We start from the raw sequence: 18939 nt of genomic DNA, 5'->3' as shown, positions 1-18939 counted from the left end.
CCCAAAGTGCTGGGATTATAGGCGTGAGCCACCATGCCCAGCTGAGATGTTTTTGTAATCCTAGGTAGAGCAAGCTGAAATCTAATATAAAGATCTTTTCTAAAACTGTGTTAGAAAAGATCTTTATATTATTTATATTATATTTTAAAGATCTTTATATTATATTACTTGCATTCGTGTTGATCTCTACCAATGCCATCTTTCAATGGTTTCAGACTATTCTGTTAAGGTCCAGGGCTCTCTTTGATAAATAGAGAACAGCAGAGCTGTATCACACAAATTGTGCAGCACTTTGGGTGAATATTTCCTAATTATTGCATTGTTATTTGTCACAAAAATGGTAGTGGTGAAGAAAAAACATTTCCACACAAGGCCGTTACGTACTTCCCAATAAAACAAAATGATGGTTTGCCAAAAAACGATGGAAACAGTTTAAGCTTCTTTACACTTTCACCAAGTATGCATTTCAAAGTCGAGGATCTCTAAAAACTTCTGGACAAGTTGAAAGCCCTTTATCAAACTAAATACTTGGGATTAGAAGTGTGTCAGATTTTAGATTTTTTTTAGATTTTGGAATATTTGCATATACATAATGAGATAACTTGAGAATGGGACCCACGTCAGAACATGAAATTCATTTATGTTTCATATACACATACACCTTATTCATATACGTGAAGGTAATTTTATACAACATTTTAAATAATTTTATGCATGAAACAAAGTTTGTATACATTCAACCATCAGAAAGCATAGGGGTCAGGTGTGGAATTTTCCACTGTGGCTTATGTGGACTCTCAAAAAGTTTTGTGTTTTGGAACATTTTGGATGCTCAATTTTATTTGCCTCATGCAGTAGAATGCTTTAGCTTCATTTGAAAACAGTTATCCCTGTGCGTTGTTTCATGTTAATGTCTGTCAATAGCAACCTTGTGATTCGTTCCTAGATCACATCTTTAAATCACAAGTACTTTAGAAACCACCTGGAGGACAGCCTTTCTCTTGGAAGGCCCTTGCTTATCGAAGATGTTGGGGAGGAACTAGATCCAGCACTCGATAATATTTTGGAAAGAAACTTCATTAAAACTGGGTCCATCTTTAAGGTAGGTTAAAACTGTGGATGACGACGTGCAGAATACTTACATGAGGCCAAGGCAATGTGACACAAGATAGGATTCTCTCAGTTGGCAACAGCTTAAATTTGAGTCAGTGGGAAAAGTTTGTTTTTCTTTTCTATGCTTCTTGACTTTGGATTAAAATATCCTTTTAAGAATATTGATTTCACTTTTGTAATGTGAAAAGGGATCTGACTATGTCTTGATGCTCACAGCTTTGAAGCTTCTCCATGCCCCCCTCCCGTTCCACCCCACTCACATCTGGGCAAGCTGATAAAATCTGGGTGCCCCTCCTTTGGCACCTGTTGATAATTCAAACAATGCAATCCCCTGTCCACATCTATGTATGGGATCCCTCACCCCAGCTCTACCCACAAAATATCACAAAGCCCTAGAGCAGCTGTGCCTCCCCGCTCTCTCAAGCCGGTTTTTGGAACCTGCTTGGGAACCTACTCTGACCTGTCCCAAAATCTCTCTATGTGAGTAATAAGCCTTTTTTTCCTCTTTTGGTATATGTATGGCATCATCAGTCTCAGCCTCTGAACTGAATATTGAGTAAAAGATCCATCTCTCTCCTGCAATGCATCCACAACAATTTTGGTGTTAAATTCTATATTCAGTTAATTATATATATGTGTGTGTGTGTATATATATATATATATGTATATATATATATGTGTGTGTGTATATATATATATATACATATATATATATATATATATATGTTTCTTTCTTCCATCCTTCTTTGTTTCCTTCTTTTCATCCTACTTGTCTGAAGCTGTGCAGATGCCTCATGACCATTTCTTTTTTAGTATATGAACGATCTCAAATTACGTAATTGTTTAAAACAGCACTTGATCTGATACAAAAAAGACACAGTAAGGTATATCTCTATTTTATTACTTAAAATTTTTTTTATAAAAAAGGTGAAAATTGGTGACAAGGAAGTAGATGTGATGGATGGCTTTAGACTCTACATTACCACCAAGCTGCCTAACCCAGTCTACACCCCTGAGATAAGTGCTCGTACGTCCATCATTGACTTCACTGTCACCATGAAAGGTCTAGAAGACCAGTTACTGGGGAGGGTCATTCTCACAGAGAAGCAGGTGAGTGAAGTGTGGCTCCTTTCCCTTCTGTTTTGCTTTATGTCGTATTTCATTGGCAAAAACAAGATAATAACAGTTGTAATAGAACTGTTTCTCTCCTTTTATTCCCTGTGGTTTTTTCCATTAATCTTCAAGTGTCTTCTTTTTTTCCTAAAAGAAATTATTAACCAATCATCTACCCATATGTTTCACATATGTCTCATAAGTTATATATGTCATTGATTGCCTTTATACAGACTGATGATGAAACCAGGAGGAATCAGTCTCATCTTCGGCATCATTATTTTAGTCCTAAATTGCTTTATTTTTCTGAAAAGTGTGTTCTATTACGAATTCTACTCACTTGTTGACTTTTAATTTTCTAGTACACATCTAGGTTTTTCTTTCATTTGATTTATTATTATGTCTTTAGAATATCAAATTAAAACTTTGTACTCATAACAAACATTGTCAGTTCTCATTTACGATCTAGGAGAGCTCTGCAGTATGTCCTGCCGGGGTCTGATGTGAGAAGACAGAAGTTTGTGACACCTGAGTTTCACTCTAACTTCTGAGGGCCACTGACTTAACAATGCTAATGAAATGTTACTCCGTGTCTGCCTTCTTTCCTTCTGTTTTGTGGGATAACTTAACGCTCAATGAAAAATGGCCATGCATTTGTAAACTTCCTTCTTTTGAGTGAGCATTTCCTCCAGGAAATATGTGAGGCTTCAGCAAAGAAACATGGAAGATTTTAATGGGACAGTTATGGCGAAACTGCACGAACTCTTAAGGTTGCTATTGATTTGCTCCTGGGTTCAATAATAACGAGGAGTTTAGTTAACTTGATGGCAACTTCTTTGCTGACCTGAAGATTTATTTACTTTAATACAGTCAGCAAAGTCTTCGGGTCTGTCCTTCCCCTTTTCTGTACCTTTTCTGTGTGTTGTATGGTCCTTGCCCTTCTGAGCCCTACCACACTTCTCTTTCTTCCCCACTTCCTCCTCTCCTCTCTCCCTTCCTTTTTTCTGAACATTCTTTTTAATTTATAGCACATGAATCACAGAGTCATAAAGTTAGGAGTTGCATTAGGAACATTTAATCCAGCTTCATAAATTTGCATGGTTGGGTGATCTCAGAAAGGCAGATTCTGATTCTGATTCCTGCCCCTGAGTTGCCACTGTGGTTATATCAGCCTTCAAAATATGTACTTGCTTAGGTTTTGAGTCCTGAGTTAAATCTCAATAGAGGTGGTTGAGGAAATTTAGCATTGTCATATAATTACTTCAGGCAGGACTGGGATTCTTGAGCAATAGCATGTGACCTTGAGCAAGTGGGAGTTCCTGAGGGTCTTTTGGGCCACCTCTGTCACTGGTATTTGAGACTCTCCTTCCACATGCAGCCTTGGCTTCATGGAGAGAAGGGGCCCTGATGGCAGTTTGAATAATATTCTTGTCCTTGGTTTTCTTATATTCAACTGAGATGAATGCAGTCTCCTTGGAACAAATAATTTGACCTGACAGACCTGGAGTGCAGTGAAACACAGCAACAGCAACAGCAACAACAAAAACAAAAATAAACCCATCACTGAGCCTTAATTGTTGTAGCAGAGGTTTAAGATGAAATGAGGAGCTTGTCAAGCTCATTTGAAAATACTTGGAGTAGCCTTGAAAATCCAGTATGGTTGCAGGACCAGGCTTTCTCTTACTTCTCAGGAAAAACTGAGTGCCTTGAGAAAATTACTCCTTTAATATCATCTCATTATCAGAATCTGTTCTGGGCTCACAGGAAATAATTCTTCCAAAATGATTAGCCAGAAGAATGCGACATTCATTTTTTCTTTCATAATAGCAGACACTCGTTTTCTTTTATAATGTGAACCACATTATAACACCTAACCTTTATTTATTTTGTTCCCAAAGTGAGGTCTTGTGATAGAAGAAGTGAGCTGCTGGATTTAATTTTGATGGAATTTCAGTAGCATGCTTATTCAAAGGGGCTTTTACTCTTGCATCTTCTTCACTTCTCAGCATAGTCCTCAATGTGCTGACATTGCTGGATCTTCTCAATCTGGGTGGTACAGATGGGTCTGAGTTGATGCCTGGTGCTTTTGGGTTATTTCCTACAGTCTAGTTACTCAATCAAAAAGAGTCTTATGTCTGTGCCTTATGAGCACAGATATATATCAATGTTTTAAAGTTCAAATTATTCCTTTGACTTCAGTGACGCAGTCACTGAAGTGACTTGATATAACTACTTCTTCGGTGATTATGAATATAAAATAACAATTTGAAATGTTATTGATTTCAGGAGGGCTGTTGATGCTAGTAGAACTACACATAGGAAGGGATAGGATATCCTATGCCGAATAGGAAGTTGATGTCAGAAACTATCTGAGAAATGTGGAGCTGAAACAAAGGCTGAGTCTCTTCAAAGGGGATGAGTCATGACTCATAGGTTTGTTGATTCTTCTTGTGAAAGGAGGCTCTGAATTGATCATGCAAGGAAAAGACAAATCTTTGACTCCAAAAATTCATCATCCGTTCTATGTCCTAGGGATACAGGGGCAGTGAGGGACCTTATTATCACACATAATCGGTCATGAATGCTTAGTTACACACCTGCTAGACCTTCAGGTTTGTTTGCTTCAGAAACACATAGAAACCTTAGAGTGTATGAAATAAAGGAAGCGTGATTTTTAACAGAGTTTGTATTTTCTGTGTGCTTCAAGACAGTCATTTTAAATGCATGTGCTGTTCATATTCAGATCAAGGCTATATCCAATTGTTTATCTAATGTACCTGTGAGTAGATTTGGACATTCTGCTGTTATTACCAGAAGGTGATGTATCTAGACCATTTTAAAACCAGTAGGCCTCCAACAACCTTCCTTTATAGAAACCAAATCTCTTAGGCTTACTCTCACTTTGATAATAGAAAATAAGATAGAAACTTAAAAAAATCTATGTTCTATTGGGAGAAAAATGCCAGTTTTGATGAACAGCTCCTACTGGTCACATAATACAAGGCCTCAGGGATCATCATTGTTCAGAATTCTGGATGAGCAAACAGGTATGTGATTTCCTTTTGAGGTACAAGTGCCTGAACTTGGTGAAATTGACGTGGTAAGTAATTTAAGAAGGACATTGTAGTAGAACGATTTATAATCCTTTGGATATATACCCATTAATGGGATTGCTGGGTCAAATGGAATTTCTATTTCTAGGTCCTTAAGGAATCGCCACACTGTCTTCCACAATGGTTGAACTAATTTACACTCCCACCAACAGTGCAAAAGTGTTCCTATTTCTCCACATCCTCTCCAGCATCTGTTGTCTCTAGATTTTTTAATGATCGCCATTCTAACTGGTTTGAGATGGTATCTCAATGTAGTTTTGATTTGCATTTCTCTGATGACCAGTGATGATGAGCATTTTTTCATATGTTTGTTGGCCTCATGTATGTCTTCTTTTGTAAAGTGTCTGTTCATATCCTTTGCCCACTTTTGAATGGGTTTGTTTTTTTCTTGTAAATCTGTTTTAGTTCTTTGTAAATTCTGGATATCAGCCCATTGTCAGATGGGTAGACTGCAAAAATTTTTTCCCATTCTGTTGGTTGCCGATTCACTCTAATGACTGTTTCTTTTGCCATGAAGAAGCTGTGGAGTTTGATTAGGTCCCATTTGTCTATTTTGGCTTTTGTCACCAATGCTTTTGGCGTTTTGGTCATGAAGTCCTTGCCTACGCCTATGTTCTGAGTGGTTTTGCCTGGATTTTCTTCTAGGGTTTTTATGGTGTTAGGTCTTATGTTTAAGTCTTTAATCCATCTGGAGTTAATTTTAGTGTAAGGCGTCAGGAAGGAATCCTGTTTCTGCTTTCTGAACATGACTAGTCAGTTTTCCCAACACCATTTATTAAACAGGGAATCCTTTCCCCATTGCTTGTTTTTCTCAGGTTTGTCAAAGATCGGATGGCTGTAGATATGTTGACACATGCACATGAATGTTCATTATAGCACGTTTTACAATAGCAAAGACCTGGAACCAACCAAAATGCCCATCAATGATAGACTGGACAGGGAAAATGTGGCACATATACACCATGGAATATTATGCAGCCATCAAAAACGATGAGTTCGTGTCCCTTATAGGGACGTGGATGAACCTGGAAACCATCATTCTCAGCAAACTGACACAAGAGCAGAAAATCAAACACTGCATGTTCTTACTCATAGGCGGGTGTTGAACAATGAGAACATATGGACACAGGGAGGGGAGCACTACACACTGGGGTCTGTTGGGGGCAGTGGGGGAGGAACAGTGGGGGGTAGGGAGTTAGGGAGAGATAACATGGTGAGAAATGCCAGATATAGGTGAAGGGGAGGAAGGCAGCAAATCACACTGCCATGTATGTACCTATGCAACAATCTTGCATGTTCTTCACATGTACCCCAAAACCTTAAATGCAATTAAAAAAAAAAGAAGGACATTAAACAGACATCATTAACACCAGCTCACTGGTGGTGGAGGAAAAAGAAATATTTTTCTGAGTTCTCTTGTTTAATCTTTCTATTTTAATTACTCATGAAAAGTACAAAAAAGAAATAATATTTGGTAATAGAGCTTGAATGATACCTTTAAAAATGAAAACTCTGACTGGCTGCCATTTTTCTTTTACTGATTTCAAAAATTTGGTTATAAATGCAGTTTAGATATAAAAATGTTTAGTTTTCATTTGCTTCTTTGTTAAACTACTTAAAAAATCATTTAATTAACAAATGCTATGTACATGAAATTTTATCAAACCACCCTGTACATGTAAATTTTTATTTTATTTTTAATTAACAAATAGTAATTATGCATGTTTATGGGGTACATAATGATGTTTCCAAATTATAATGTATAGTGATCAGATTGGGGTAATTAGCATATCCATCATCTCAAACATTTATCATTTGTCTATGTTGGGAACATCCAATATTCTCATTTGAACTATTTGAAATTATATAATATATTAATTGTTAAGTGCAGTCATCTTACAATGCTGTAAAACACTATAACTTATTCATCCTATCTAGCTGTAATTTTGTATCTTAACAAATCTCCCCTCCCCCACCCCTCCCCTGACACTTTCCAGCCTCTAATATCCTCTGTTCTACTTTTCACTTCTATGAGATCAACATTTTTTTTAAGCTTATACATATGAGTGAGGATATATAGTGTTTGACTTTCTGTTCCTAGCTTATTTTGCTTAATATAATGACCTCCAGTTCCATCTATGGTGCTGCGAATGACAGGATTTTATTCTTTTTTTATTGCTGAGTAGTATTCCATTGTGTATGTATACCACATTTTCTTCATCCATTCATCTGTTGTTAGGCACCTAGATTAATTTTGTATCTTGTCAATTGTGAATAGTACTATAGTAAACATGGGGGTGCACACATGTCTTTGATATACTGATTTCCTTTCCCTTGAGTAAATACCCAGTAGTGGGATTGATGAATCATATGGTAGTTCTATTTGTTTCAATGTATGTATAGTTTTTTGAGGAACTTCCATACTGTTCTTCACAGTGGTTATATTAGTTTACATTCCCACCCGCAGTGTTTAACAGTTCCCTTTCCTCTTCATCCTCATAGCATTTGTTATTTTTTGACTTTTTGATAATAGCCAGCCCAGCTGGGGTGAGATGATATGTCATTGTGGTTTTAGTTTGCATCTCCCTGATGATTAGTAATGTTGAGAATTTTTTCATACATTTTTTGGCCATTTTTATGTCTTCTTTTGAAACATATCTGTTAAGATAATTTACCTATTTTTTAATCAAATTTTTTTTTTTCTGTTGAGATGTTTGAGTTCTTTGTATGTTCTAGATATTAATCCCCTCCTAGATAAATAGTTTGTAACTATTTGCTTCCATTTTGTAAGTGATCTTTTCACTCTGTTGATTGTTTCCCTTGCTGTTCAGACGCTTTTTGATATAGCCCCATTTGTTTATTTTGGATTTTGTTGCCTATGCTTTTGAGGTTTTTTTTTTTTTTTTTGAGATGGAGTTTCACTCATGTTACCCAGGCTGGAGTGCAACGGTGCGATCTCGGCTCACCGCAACCTCCGCCTCCTGGGTTCAGGCAATTCTCCTGCCTCAGCCTCCTGAGTAGCTGGGATTACAGGCACGCACCACTATGCCCAGCTAATGTTTTGTATTTTTAGTAGAGACGGGGTTTCACCATGTTGACCAGGATGGTCTCGATCTCTTGACCTCATGATCCACCTGCCTCGGCCTCCCAAAGTGCTGGGATTATAGGCTTGAGCCACCGCGCCCGGCCTTGAGGTTTTATTCATAGAATCTTTTCCCAGACCAATGTCCTGAAGCATTTCCTTTATGTTTTCTTCTAGTAGTTTTATAGTTTCAGGTCTTATTTTTAGACTTTTGATCAATTTTGTATTTTTAAAATTCCCTTTGGAATATGTTTCAAAAAATAAGCATATCACAGTTTATGTAAGAATTTTACATTGTAGCTTTAGAATTTATATAGAATACTTAGCAGAAATCTTTCTCTTTTATCTATCTGTCTGCCTGTTATGAGATAATCCCTTTGGTGGGAAAAAGACTTATCAAAATTATTTTGATTAATTTACTCTATCGTGTTAATCTGAAAAAGTCTTATCTTCTTCTTATGAATTGGTGGAATGAAAGTAATAGTTTAATACAAATATGTTTAAATCAGCCATGTAAATGAAAATATACCAATCACCATATCCCTAGGTAGGTTTCCAATCTTTTAATCTTGAATGAAAAGCAAGCAACAATTGTTCTATTTTTTTCTCAGATAATCTTTCTTTTGCCAATAATTTTCTAGTGCCCAAGTATTTAGCCACTTGCTTCTATTTAATATACAGATTGCTTTTGGGATTCCAGATAGTTACTTTAAATTATCCTATTTACATAGTTTATTTTATTTCCATCAGTTTCAAACTTTGGAGAAATGTGCTTCTTAGTTTTATTTTAATCCTTTGGGAATATAGGCAATTACTTTAATTGACAAATTTGTTAACAGTGATATTAAATTGACCACAGCCACCTCAATAATGTCCAATCTTTTTATTTACTATTTTTTAATCAGAAATGGAATGATTTGCCACTCATTGTATACATCGTTACTAACAGTGTTTCTGTTATTAATATTTGCTTCATAAGCAATGTGGAGGTCTGATTTTAGAAGTCTGATTTTAACTTCAATTCCATAGTTGTCAGGTAGAGAGAAGATATAGAAATGTAGGCTGTGACAGGTTTTGCCAACTATATTGAGAATTTTGGACCTTTCAAAATAGGTTAGGGAGATCTCCTAAGTGACCAAGAACAGAAAAGGGTCATTAGGAAGACCAGTTTTGGTAGAGTAGTCCATGAATGACAAGTAAATTCTCAAGTAGGGCAATGGATATGTGGTTGAAAAAATGGGCAAATATAAAGGTTTTTGTGCAGGAAGGGTTGATAAGACTTGGTGCTGCTTTTGAATGTGATAGTACTTGTTCTCATTCCCAGTTGACACAAAAGCATTTATCCTTAGCCGCCTAAGTTCTCCTTTCTTATCCGTTTTCAGCTACTTTATTATGCAATTTTATGATAATATGTGAAAATCAAAAGTATCATTTATCATTTACTTTGTGCCACATTTCAACTTGATTATTCAGACTACTTATTTTTGTAATAAGCATTATCATGCTTCCTCACCATCATCCTCTGAGCGGTTTCTATGTACATTTTGTGGATGAAAATACTGAGGCTTGCAGAGTTTTAAAACATGGCAAATGTCATGTAGCTGATGGGTTTTTAGAGCTGTGATTCAAATGTATGTCTCCCTGATGTCAAAGCCATCACTCTTTCTACCGCTTTACATTTCTTCCCTTACATGTCTTCAGGTGAAGACCTTTAAGTGCTCACCTATAGGAAGTCAGAAATGATAGTGATAGTGTGTGAAATTTATAAATATGGCAATAAAAATTGTTTGAATTTTCATTATCACTTTTATTTCCAAGTATAACCATATTGTGAGAGGGCTTTTATTATAACTGCTTATGGAAATGAATTTTATAGCAGCAATTAAATGTCACTTGTTTGTACTAATTTCTACATTTTCTGAAATTTGAAATTCTTATCTAGTGAATCAATGAATTGAAATAACCACTAAGGGAGCTTTCATATGTAACCAGATAACAGATGGAAACAAAGCTGATAAGAGCAAGTTTTGCTTGAGTTGCTACATCTTAAAGCATTAAGAATTGAAATGAATTCTGAACTTTTGTTTGGCTTAAAGAGGGAATTCTTCCTTTCCTAGAATGTCCCCAGACCTGATTCACTGTGCTCTGAGGGTGAGTTGAGAGTCTGGTGGGGTTCTACCCCCTATACCCATTCAATCAGTGGTGATTAACTGGCTGAAATAAGAAGCTGTGGCCAGTAGTGTTTGCTGTTTGCCTTCATGCAATTTTGTCTACACATCCTTTCTTTCTTTCTTTTTTTTTTTTTTTAACATCATGGTTTTCAGAGTGAGCATTTCCACATCTGTATTTCTGGCACAAAGACTAGATTCTCCAGTTCACTGTGTGTTTAAGTTTATCAATTCGAAAACAGATGCAAATTTAATTATTCAATCTGCACTATTAATTGAGTGCCTACTACGTACCAGGCTTTGTTTCAATAATTGGGGAATTTATCAATGAACAAAATAGACTAAAAAACCAAACTATCCCTGGAGCATAATATATAAGTAAGTTATATATTATGTTAGAAGATGGTAAATGCCATACAAAGTACAGACATTGGTGAGCAGGAGAGCTGGGGAGTCAGCTGGTGGGCTAGCATTTTAAAGAGGGTGATCACAGTGGGCCTCACTGAGAATGTAACATTTGAGGAAGACGAATAAGGGAAGAGAGTGAGTTATTTGGAAGAAGAACAGAAGGGACAGAGCAGCAGCCAATGCAGAGGCCCTGAGGCAAGAGAGTTCTTCGTGTCTTTAAGACAGTGAGTCTCAAAGTGTGTTTCCTGGAATATCAGCATCACATCACATGGGATTAGAAGTGCAAATTCCCAGGTGCTGCTCCAGGCCTACAGCACAAGCCTTCCAGATGATTCTAATGCACTGAAGTTTGAAAAACGCTGATGCAGGAAATAGCAAATGTGGTTGCAACAAAATAAAAAGGGGAGAAAAGTAGGAAATGAGGTCCCAGCAGTAATGAAGGAGGGGTCTGCTTGGGATAGCTTATAGGCTTTGGTAAGGTCTTTACCTTTCATTCTGAGTGGAAAGATTGGCCATTGTAAAGTTTTGACAGAGAAAGTATGTTTTAGTAGCATCATTCTGACTGCTGGGCTGGGCGTAGACTGGGGGGTAAAGCTGGGGTTAGGGAGACCTATTTAGATCTCCTAATATGGGGGAGAGGTGATGATTGTTTACACCAGGGTGCTGATAGGGGAAGGAGTGAGAAATGATTAGATTCTGAATCTAAGTTTGAAGTGGAGAAGAGAGGATTTGCCAATGAATTTGTTGTTGAATTTGAGAAAAAGAAAGTGACCAAGCAGGGTACAAAGGTTTTGGCCAGAGCATCTGGAAGAATAATGTTGCCATTTGCTGGACTGTGGAAGGCTGAGGTTGAGCAGGTTTGAAGGGAGGAGCAGGCATTTAGTTTTGCTGATGGTGCTAAGTAGGAGACATCTCTTGATGTCCAAGTGAAAGGAGGTATGATCTGAAGCTGAGATATAAACTTGGGAGTTATCAGCATAGCGATAGTGTTTAAAAAAGATGTAATTCCTGGAGTAGTATGTGAATAAGTTTCTCATAAGCATAAACTAGTACTAAAAATGAATAATTGTGAGAACCACTAAAGGGAAGTACTTGCATAATGGTTAATAATGATGGTTGGGGCTAGGTCTGGCCTCTCCTTTCCCTCAATGTTTGTATGCATACTGGATCATAACAAAGATAAATTTCATAATTAATTAGTGGGCAGTCCATTATGTCTTAAATAGTTTCTTATGATTCATCACTGCATTACTTTAGATTTCTGGCTCTCTCAATAGGGAGTAGAATATACAAAACCTACTGTATTAGTCTGTTCTCTCACTGCTGTGAAGAAATATCTGAGACTGGGTAATTTATAAAGGAAAGAGGTTTTATTGACTCACAGTTCTGCACTGCTGGGGAGGCCTCAGGAAACTTACAATCATGGCAGAAGGCAAAGGAGAAGCAGGCACCTTCTTCACAGGGTGGAAGGACAGCGTGACTGCAAGCAGGGGAAATGTCAGCTGTAAACCACAAGATCTTGTGAGAACTCAGTCACTATTATGAGAACAGCATGGGGGAACCACCCCCATGACCCAATTACCTCTACCTGGTCCCAGCCTTGACACAAGGGATTATGGGGATTAGAGTTCAAGGTGAGATTTCAGTGGGGACACAGAGCCAAACAATATCATCTACTGAGTCATATCTAGACTACCCAGTTGAGAATGTACATTTCTGGAGCTGGTCTAGAGATTTGAGCCTGGTACCGTATGTTCAGGTAGCTGCACTGAGTCCAATCAGAACTGTCAAAACTGCTTTCCTATGATTCTGCTGTTTGTCACCTGCATTTAACCCTAGTTTCCCCATATGTTGCTTATAATGAATTGTACATTAAAAATGCAGTTAAACATAGGTAAATTGTCAATGGACTCCAAATCCAGGAAGCTTTTCAAATAAATTCTCTAATACATAAATTTCATTTTAAATTTGTAAATACCATTTATTCATTGTTCTTTCCATTTTGATTCTTTTCTTTAGCTTCACAGATATAGAGTCTCTCATAAAGCAAGTTGATATCCATGTATAATTTGACTTGGTTCCAGAAGCATATTTTGTCTTTTGTCCCCCTGCCTTCGGGCTTCCTCTTCCTGTGGCTTGCTCAGTGTCATGGGTTATTTCTCCTTCCTCCACCCTTGCCACCAGCTCCATCTTTTCCTTCTTTCTCTTCTCTGTCTCTCCCTCTCCAAGCTGCCAAGAGGAAGAAATGGACAATAAGGTTAATACTCTTCCAAGGCTTCACTCTCCCAGCTGTCTACAAAGCTCCCTCAGAAAAGATGCAGAACTTCCCTGCTCTTGGAGAGAACAGCAGACCAAGAAGACTTTTCAGTTTAAACATGCTTGTGGTTGCAGCTTATGTTGCTTGCCTGAGATTTCAGAAAGTAGCTTTTCAAAGACTTAGATACTATTTCAATTAGCAAGTTTGAAATAACCACATTTAAAAAATAATGGAACTCTCTCAAGCAAGTAGAGAGATGTAAATTATTTAATCAGATATATATATATATATATATATATATATATATATATATCTTTGTCTTCAAATATATTTCCCCTTCAAAAGAAGATTATATGTATAATATTAAATATAACCACAACAATCACCTGAAACTGATTTGAATTTAGAAAATAAGTGGCTGATTAAAAGGATGCTGGTAGTGTTTTTAGTAGGTTTCATGTTGCTTGGCACCTATTATTCCTTCCTCTGTTACTTCTCCTCCTCCTTCTTTCAACATTTTATTTTATTTCTTAATTTTATTTTAGACAGAGTCTCACTCTGTCATCCAGGCTGGACTGCAGTGGCGTGATCTTGGCTTACTGCAACTTCTGCCTCCCTGGTTCAAGGGATTCTCTTGCCTCAGCTTCCCGAGCAGCTGGTACTACAGGCATGCACCACCATGCCCAGCTAATTTTTTTGTATTTTAATAGAGGTGGGGTTTCACCACATTGGCCAGCCTGGTCTCAAACTCCTGACCTCAAATGATCCATCTGCCTCAGCCTCCCAAAGTGCTGAGACTACAGATATGCACCACCATGTCCAGCTAATTTTTTTGTATTTTAGTAGAGACAGCGTTTCACCATGTTGGCCAGGCTGGTCTCGAATTTTTGACCTCAAATGATCCACCTGCCTCTGCTTCTCAAAGTGCTGGGATGACAGGCGTGAACCCCTGCGCCTGGCCCTTCTCCTTTTTTTGATGTCCGTATTTCCTGCAGTATGATAAATACAGTACAGGAGCTTGAAAGCAGCCATGTAGGTTAACGTCTTAAGGAATACTCAACAAGAGTTTTTAATTGAAGTAGAAAATATGTTTATGAAAATTAACAGGAATTGGAGAAAGAAAGAACTCATCTGATGGAAGATGTAACCGCAAACAAAAGAAGGATGAAGGAACTGGAAGATAACTTGCTTTACCGCCTCACAAGTACCCAGGGGTCCCTGGTAGAAGATGAGAGTCTTATTGTTGTGCTGAGCAACACAAAAAGGACAGCCGAGGAGGTAACACAGAAACTAGAAATTTCTGCTGAGACAGAAGTTCAAATTAACTCAGCCCGGGAGGAATACAGACCTGGTGAGTTTGGCAATGAAAGGCAAATGTCACAGGAAAATGAGAGAGAAATGAGAATTAGAGAAATGGAAGGATGTGAGGGAGTTATCCAAATGATTATGCAAAGTAGAGATGTTTTGTGGAATTTCTGTTGGGAAATATTCAGTAAAATGGAGGTCAAAACATTTCATAATGGTATAAAATTCCTAGGTACTTGTCATTCATGTTAGTTGGTAAATCCTTTAAGGTTCTCATGAACTTATTTTGATGTTAGTAAGTAAAGAAGGAGAATTTTAAAAAGTCTGATGACTACAAATTAGTGAAATCTGAGGAATTAGTGCACCAGTTGTTTATCATTTGGTAACACTATGCTGGTATTTTGTGTATAGTCTTTGTATTGGGAAGGTAGTTCTGTGGTCTCATGGGAGATTTTTATCCTCAGCCACCAATTTGCAAATGGCCTTGTACAAGAGAAACCTGCTAAATAATTCAGTTGGCTATCTTTTAGTATTTTATTATTCCTCTTAAAAAATAATCAAAGTGTCATTTATTGATAGAGAGGCAGAAGCATCATCTTTGCAACGGCTTGTTTTGCAGACTGGAAGCCCAGGTCAGGCATGCTTCTCCCCGGAACTTGACGATGAGGTCCCTCATGGCTACCTCACTTCCTGGGTATTAAATACAGAACCTTTGAAATTCTTTTTTTTTTTCCCATTTATTTATTTTATTGCATTTTAGGTTTTGGGGTACATGTGAATAACATGCAAAATTGTTGCATAGGTACACACGTGGCAGTGTGATTTGCTGCCTTTCTCCCCATCACCTACATCAGTTGAAATTCTTTTGGTTGTCTTCTACCCATAGTAAAAATAGTAAAATATATTTACCAGGGGTCTAGAGATTCTAAAATGAGAAGTACCATTTAATAAATACAAATAGCCAATTACTTACAAAATGTTGTAAATAAGAACTAAATATGTTAACAAATGAGTATTGCTTTGTATCCCATATCTGGTAGGCAGCCACTGATTGCTGTTTTCATTTAGAGTTCAGGCTGATCCCTTTGCACGGGTCATTTATTTTCCTCTCTCGTAGCACATGCAACCTTGCTCTTTGTCTTCCAGTGGCTACACGGGGCAGCATCCTCTACTTCCTCATTACCGAGATGCGCTTGGTTAATGAGATGTATCAGACTTCACTCCGCCAGTTTCTGGGCTTATTTGACCTTTCCTTAGCCAGGTACGTCTGTACTAGGAAAGCCAAGCTGAATTCTATATCTGCGGACTAAAATGATGACATTACATTTATAACTTCCTTCTCCTTTCTTAGTAAGAGTCGTTTTCTTTTTTAAATCTCAGATCAGCGTAATTACCAGTGTGCTAACAAATCATTCTGATTTGTCTCATTTGTCATTTTACGCCTAGAGAAAGCACTATCAACTATTTATCCATTGATTTGATTTCTTTGGCTTCATGTATTTCTGTTAAACAAGAAAATCCCTAGATATTGTTGTGAGTGATCATGCCCTGCAGGTAGAATTGATTTAGACAACATTCAGGATTCTGTTATGTTATTTCATGTTGAGAGAGTGCTTGTTATTTTAGATTTAGGAGGCTTACTCTTGTGTAAAAATAAGAATTCTTCCTCCAAGGTTACTTATTTTCCATTAAAGACAATTGTTTTTACAGAGAATTGAAAAGGGCAGTGGGATAAGCCTGATTTAAATGTTCTCTTCACCAGGTCCGTCAAGAACCCAATTACAAGCAAGAGGATTGCTAATGTCATCGAGCACGTGACCTATGAGGTTTATAAGTATGCTGCCCGAGGGCTGTATGAGGAGCACAAGTTCCTGTTCACCTTGTTGCTTACCCTAAAGATCGACATCCAGAGGGACCGGGTCAAGCATGAAGAGTTTCTCACTCTTATTAAAGGTCAATATCACAGTAGAGACGATAGCACACAGGTACAGATGGAGGAGTTACTGTGAAAGCCCTTAGTAGAACATATTTTGGTTACAGCAATTTCCTGGCATTATGTAAATTTGCATTTGAGTGAGATATTTTATTTGTTCTTTTCTTGAGTGATAGCTATCTATTGAAGACCTAATGTATACCTGGGCATGGAATAGGTATTGGGACATGTCAGTGAACAAAAGCCCTTGAAAAGCATATATAGATTTAGGGAGGCTGGCCTGGTGTGGTGGCTCACGCCTGCAATCCCAGCACTTTGGGAGGTCGAGGCAGGAGGATGATGAGGTGGGGAAAGGAGTTTGAGACCAGCCTGGCCAATATGGTGAAACCCTGTCTCTGCTAAAAAAAAAAAAATACAAAAAATTAGCTGGGTGTGGTGTCATGCGCCTGTAGTCCCAGCTACTCAGGAGGCTGAGGCAGGAGAATCGCTTGAACCCAGGAGGCAGAGGTTGCAGAGAGCCAAGATTGTGCCACTGCACTCCAGCCTGGGTGACAGTGAGACTCTACCTCAAAAAATAAAAGGAACTTTATAATGAGTGGGAAGATAGTAAGTCCTGTGGAAAACAGAGCAGGATGAGAGGGGTGGGAAGTTACAGAATATATGAGTGAGGTGGGAGAAGCATCAAGGTTTAAGTGGGGTATTCAATGGGACATTTAATGGGGTGGCATGCCTAAGAGGTTGGTAGGTAGGCAAGGACCTGACAGAGCAGGCGGTGCTGGCCATGGAGACATTTAGGGGAAGAGGGCTGAAGCAGAAAGAATGGCATCAGGGCCTCTGGTGGAGTGAGGCTGGTGTGATGCAAATAAAACAAAATGACCGGGTGATGAGTGAAGCGGGTGAGGACACTGTGCAGCCCATCCTGTGCATGATTGATTCTGCATCTGCTGAAGTATTGCTCACAGCCAGGTCCCTTGGGCCATTCGAACGAAACAGCCCAGTGGAAGGCTGGAAAACATAAATTGACTGTCACATTCTTGAATGACTTGAAAAAAATATTTAGAGTAACAGTGTGTCTTAGTTCTCACTGCTGTAAGAAGTTACTATAGACTAGGTGGCTTATAAACAACAGACATTTATTTTTCACAGATCTAGAAGTTGGAAGTCCCAGATCAGGGTGCAGCACAGTGGGTTCTAGGGAGGAGCCTCTTCTGGCTTGTAGACAACTGTCTTCTCATTGCATCCTCACATGCTGTGGAGCAGAGAAGAGGAAGCAAGTTCTCTAGTGACTATTATAAGGGCACTAATTCCATTCCTAAGGGCTCCACCTTCATGACCTCATCTCATCATAATTATGCTCCAGTGGCTCTTCTCCCAGGACCATCAGAATTGAGATATAGAGTTTCAACATAGGAGTTTTGGGAAGACACAATATTCATCCCATAACACTATGAAAATGATGCCAGGGACTAAATAGATTTATCTGGTATGTGTTTCTAAACCAAGTCTTTAAAGATGAAACATAATTTTATCTAGCAGGGGATTTTCATGGTTAACATGGAGAGTAGATTTGTAGGGGAACTTGCAGATGACCCCTAGGGGAGCAGTAGGGAAGAAATGTGGATATATGCACATCCTGTGCCCTGGTGGGGGGTACAGGTCCATAGTCATATGTATGCAAATATATTTTCAGGTTCATATACATATTCATATTCGTGTGTGTGTGTGTGTGTGTGTGTGTGTGTGTGTGTATCTTATAGTAGCAACAAAGACTCATCTGTTTAGATTTGAACTTAGAAATGGTTAAGTTATGGACAATCTCTCTCTGTCTTTAATTTTCTCTAACCATTAAACACTTAGCCTTTAGCTATATTATTTTCCAAATTTCCTAAATCAGAATAATTGACAGATGAGTATCTGGAGAGAAAGATGTGTAGACGTAGGAGTTGCCTTCTCTGGTGAAGCCTTAATATGTTACTGATTTCTGGCCTCAGTGATTCTATTCCCCAGTTTCTGGAACTTTTCAATGGATAGTTGATCCTGACATTCTCAACTCAGGCATGAATTGTATTTCCACATGGAAATAAGTTTGAACAGAGTGTCCAGCTCTTGTTGAAATACTGTGAAGCATATCACAGTTTGGCATGATGATAGCAAGCATAAGATTTAGAGTTAGGAAGATGAGATTTAGAGTATGTGTTGGCTTTGTCACCTTCTTTTTTTTCCCCCTATTTATTTATTTTCTTGCATTTTAGGTTGTGGGGTACATGTGAAGAGCATGCAAAATTGTTGCATAGGTACACACGTGGCAGTGTGATTTGCTACCTTCCTCCCAATCACCTACATCTGGCACTTCTCCCCTTGCTATCTCTCCCCAGCTCCCCACCCCCCACCGTCCCTCCCCTATTTCCCCCCAACTGACCCCAGTGTGTAGTGCTCCCCTCCCTGTG

General features: G+C 38.2%; 1 protein-coding gene across 1 annotated transcript in view; it reads left to right on the top strand.

Annotated features, from left to right (window-relative positions):
- Nucleotides 1–18939, top strand: part of LOC108288037 (dynein heavy chain 5, axonemal-like) — a 126254-nt gene that overhangs the window by 58934 nt on the left and 48381 nt on the right. The window contains exons 17-21 of the mRNA XM_017506816.1: nucleotides 947–1102; nucleotides 2041–2223; nucleotides 14362–14605; nucleotides 15706–15820; nucleotides 16322–16512. Of these exons, the coding sequence (XP_017362305.1) occupies nucleotides 947–1102; nucleotides 2041–2223; nucleotides 14362–14605; nucleotides 15706–15820; nucleotides 16322–16512 (889 nt within the window). The remainder of the gene's footprint in view (nucleotides 1–946; nucleotides 1103–2040; nucleotides 2224–14361; nucleotides 14606–15705; nucleotides 15821–16321; nucleotides 16513–18939) is intronic.

This window comes from Cebus imitator, unplaced genomic scaffold (assembly GCF_001604975.1).
Source record: "Cebus imitator isolate Cc_AM_T3 unplaced genomic scaffold, Cebus_imitator-1.0 Scaffold360, whole genome shotgun sequence".
Lineage (NCBI taxonomy): Eukaryota > Metazoa > Chordata > Mammalia > Primates > Cebidae > Cebus > Cebus imitator.
Note: the sequence above shows the minus strand (reverse complement) of the source record. Positions and strands in the feature narration are given on the sequence as shown.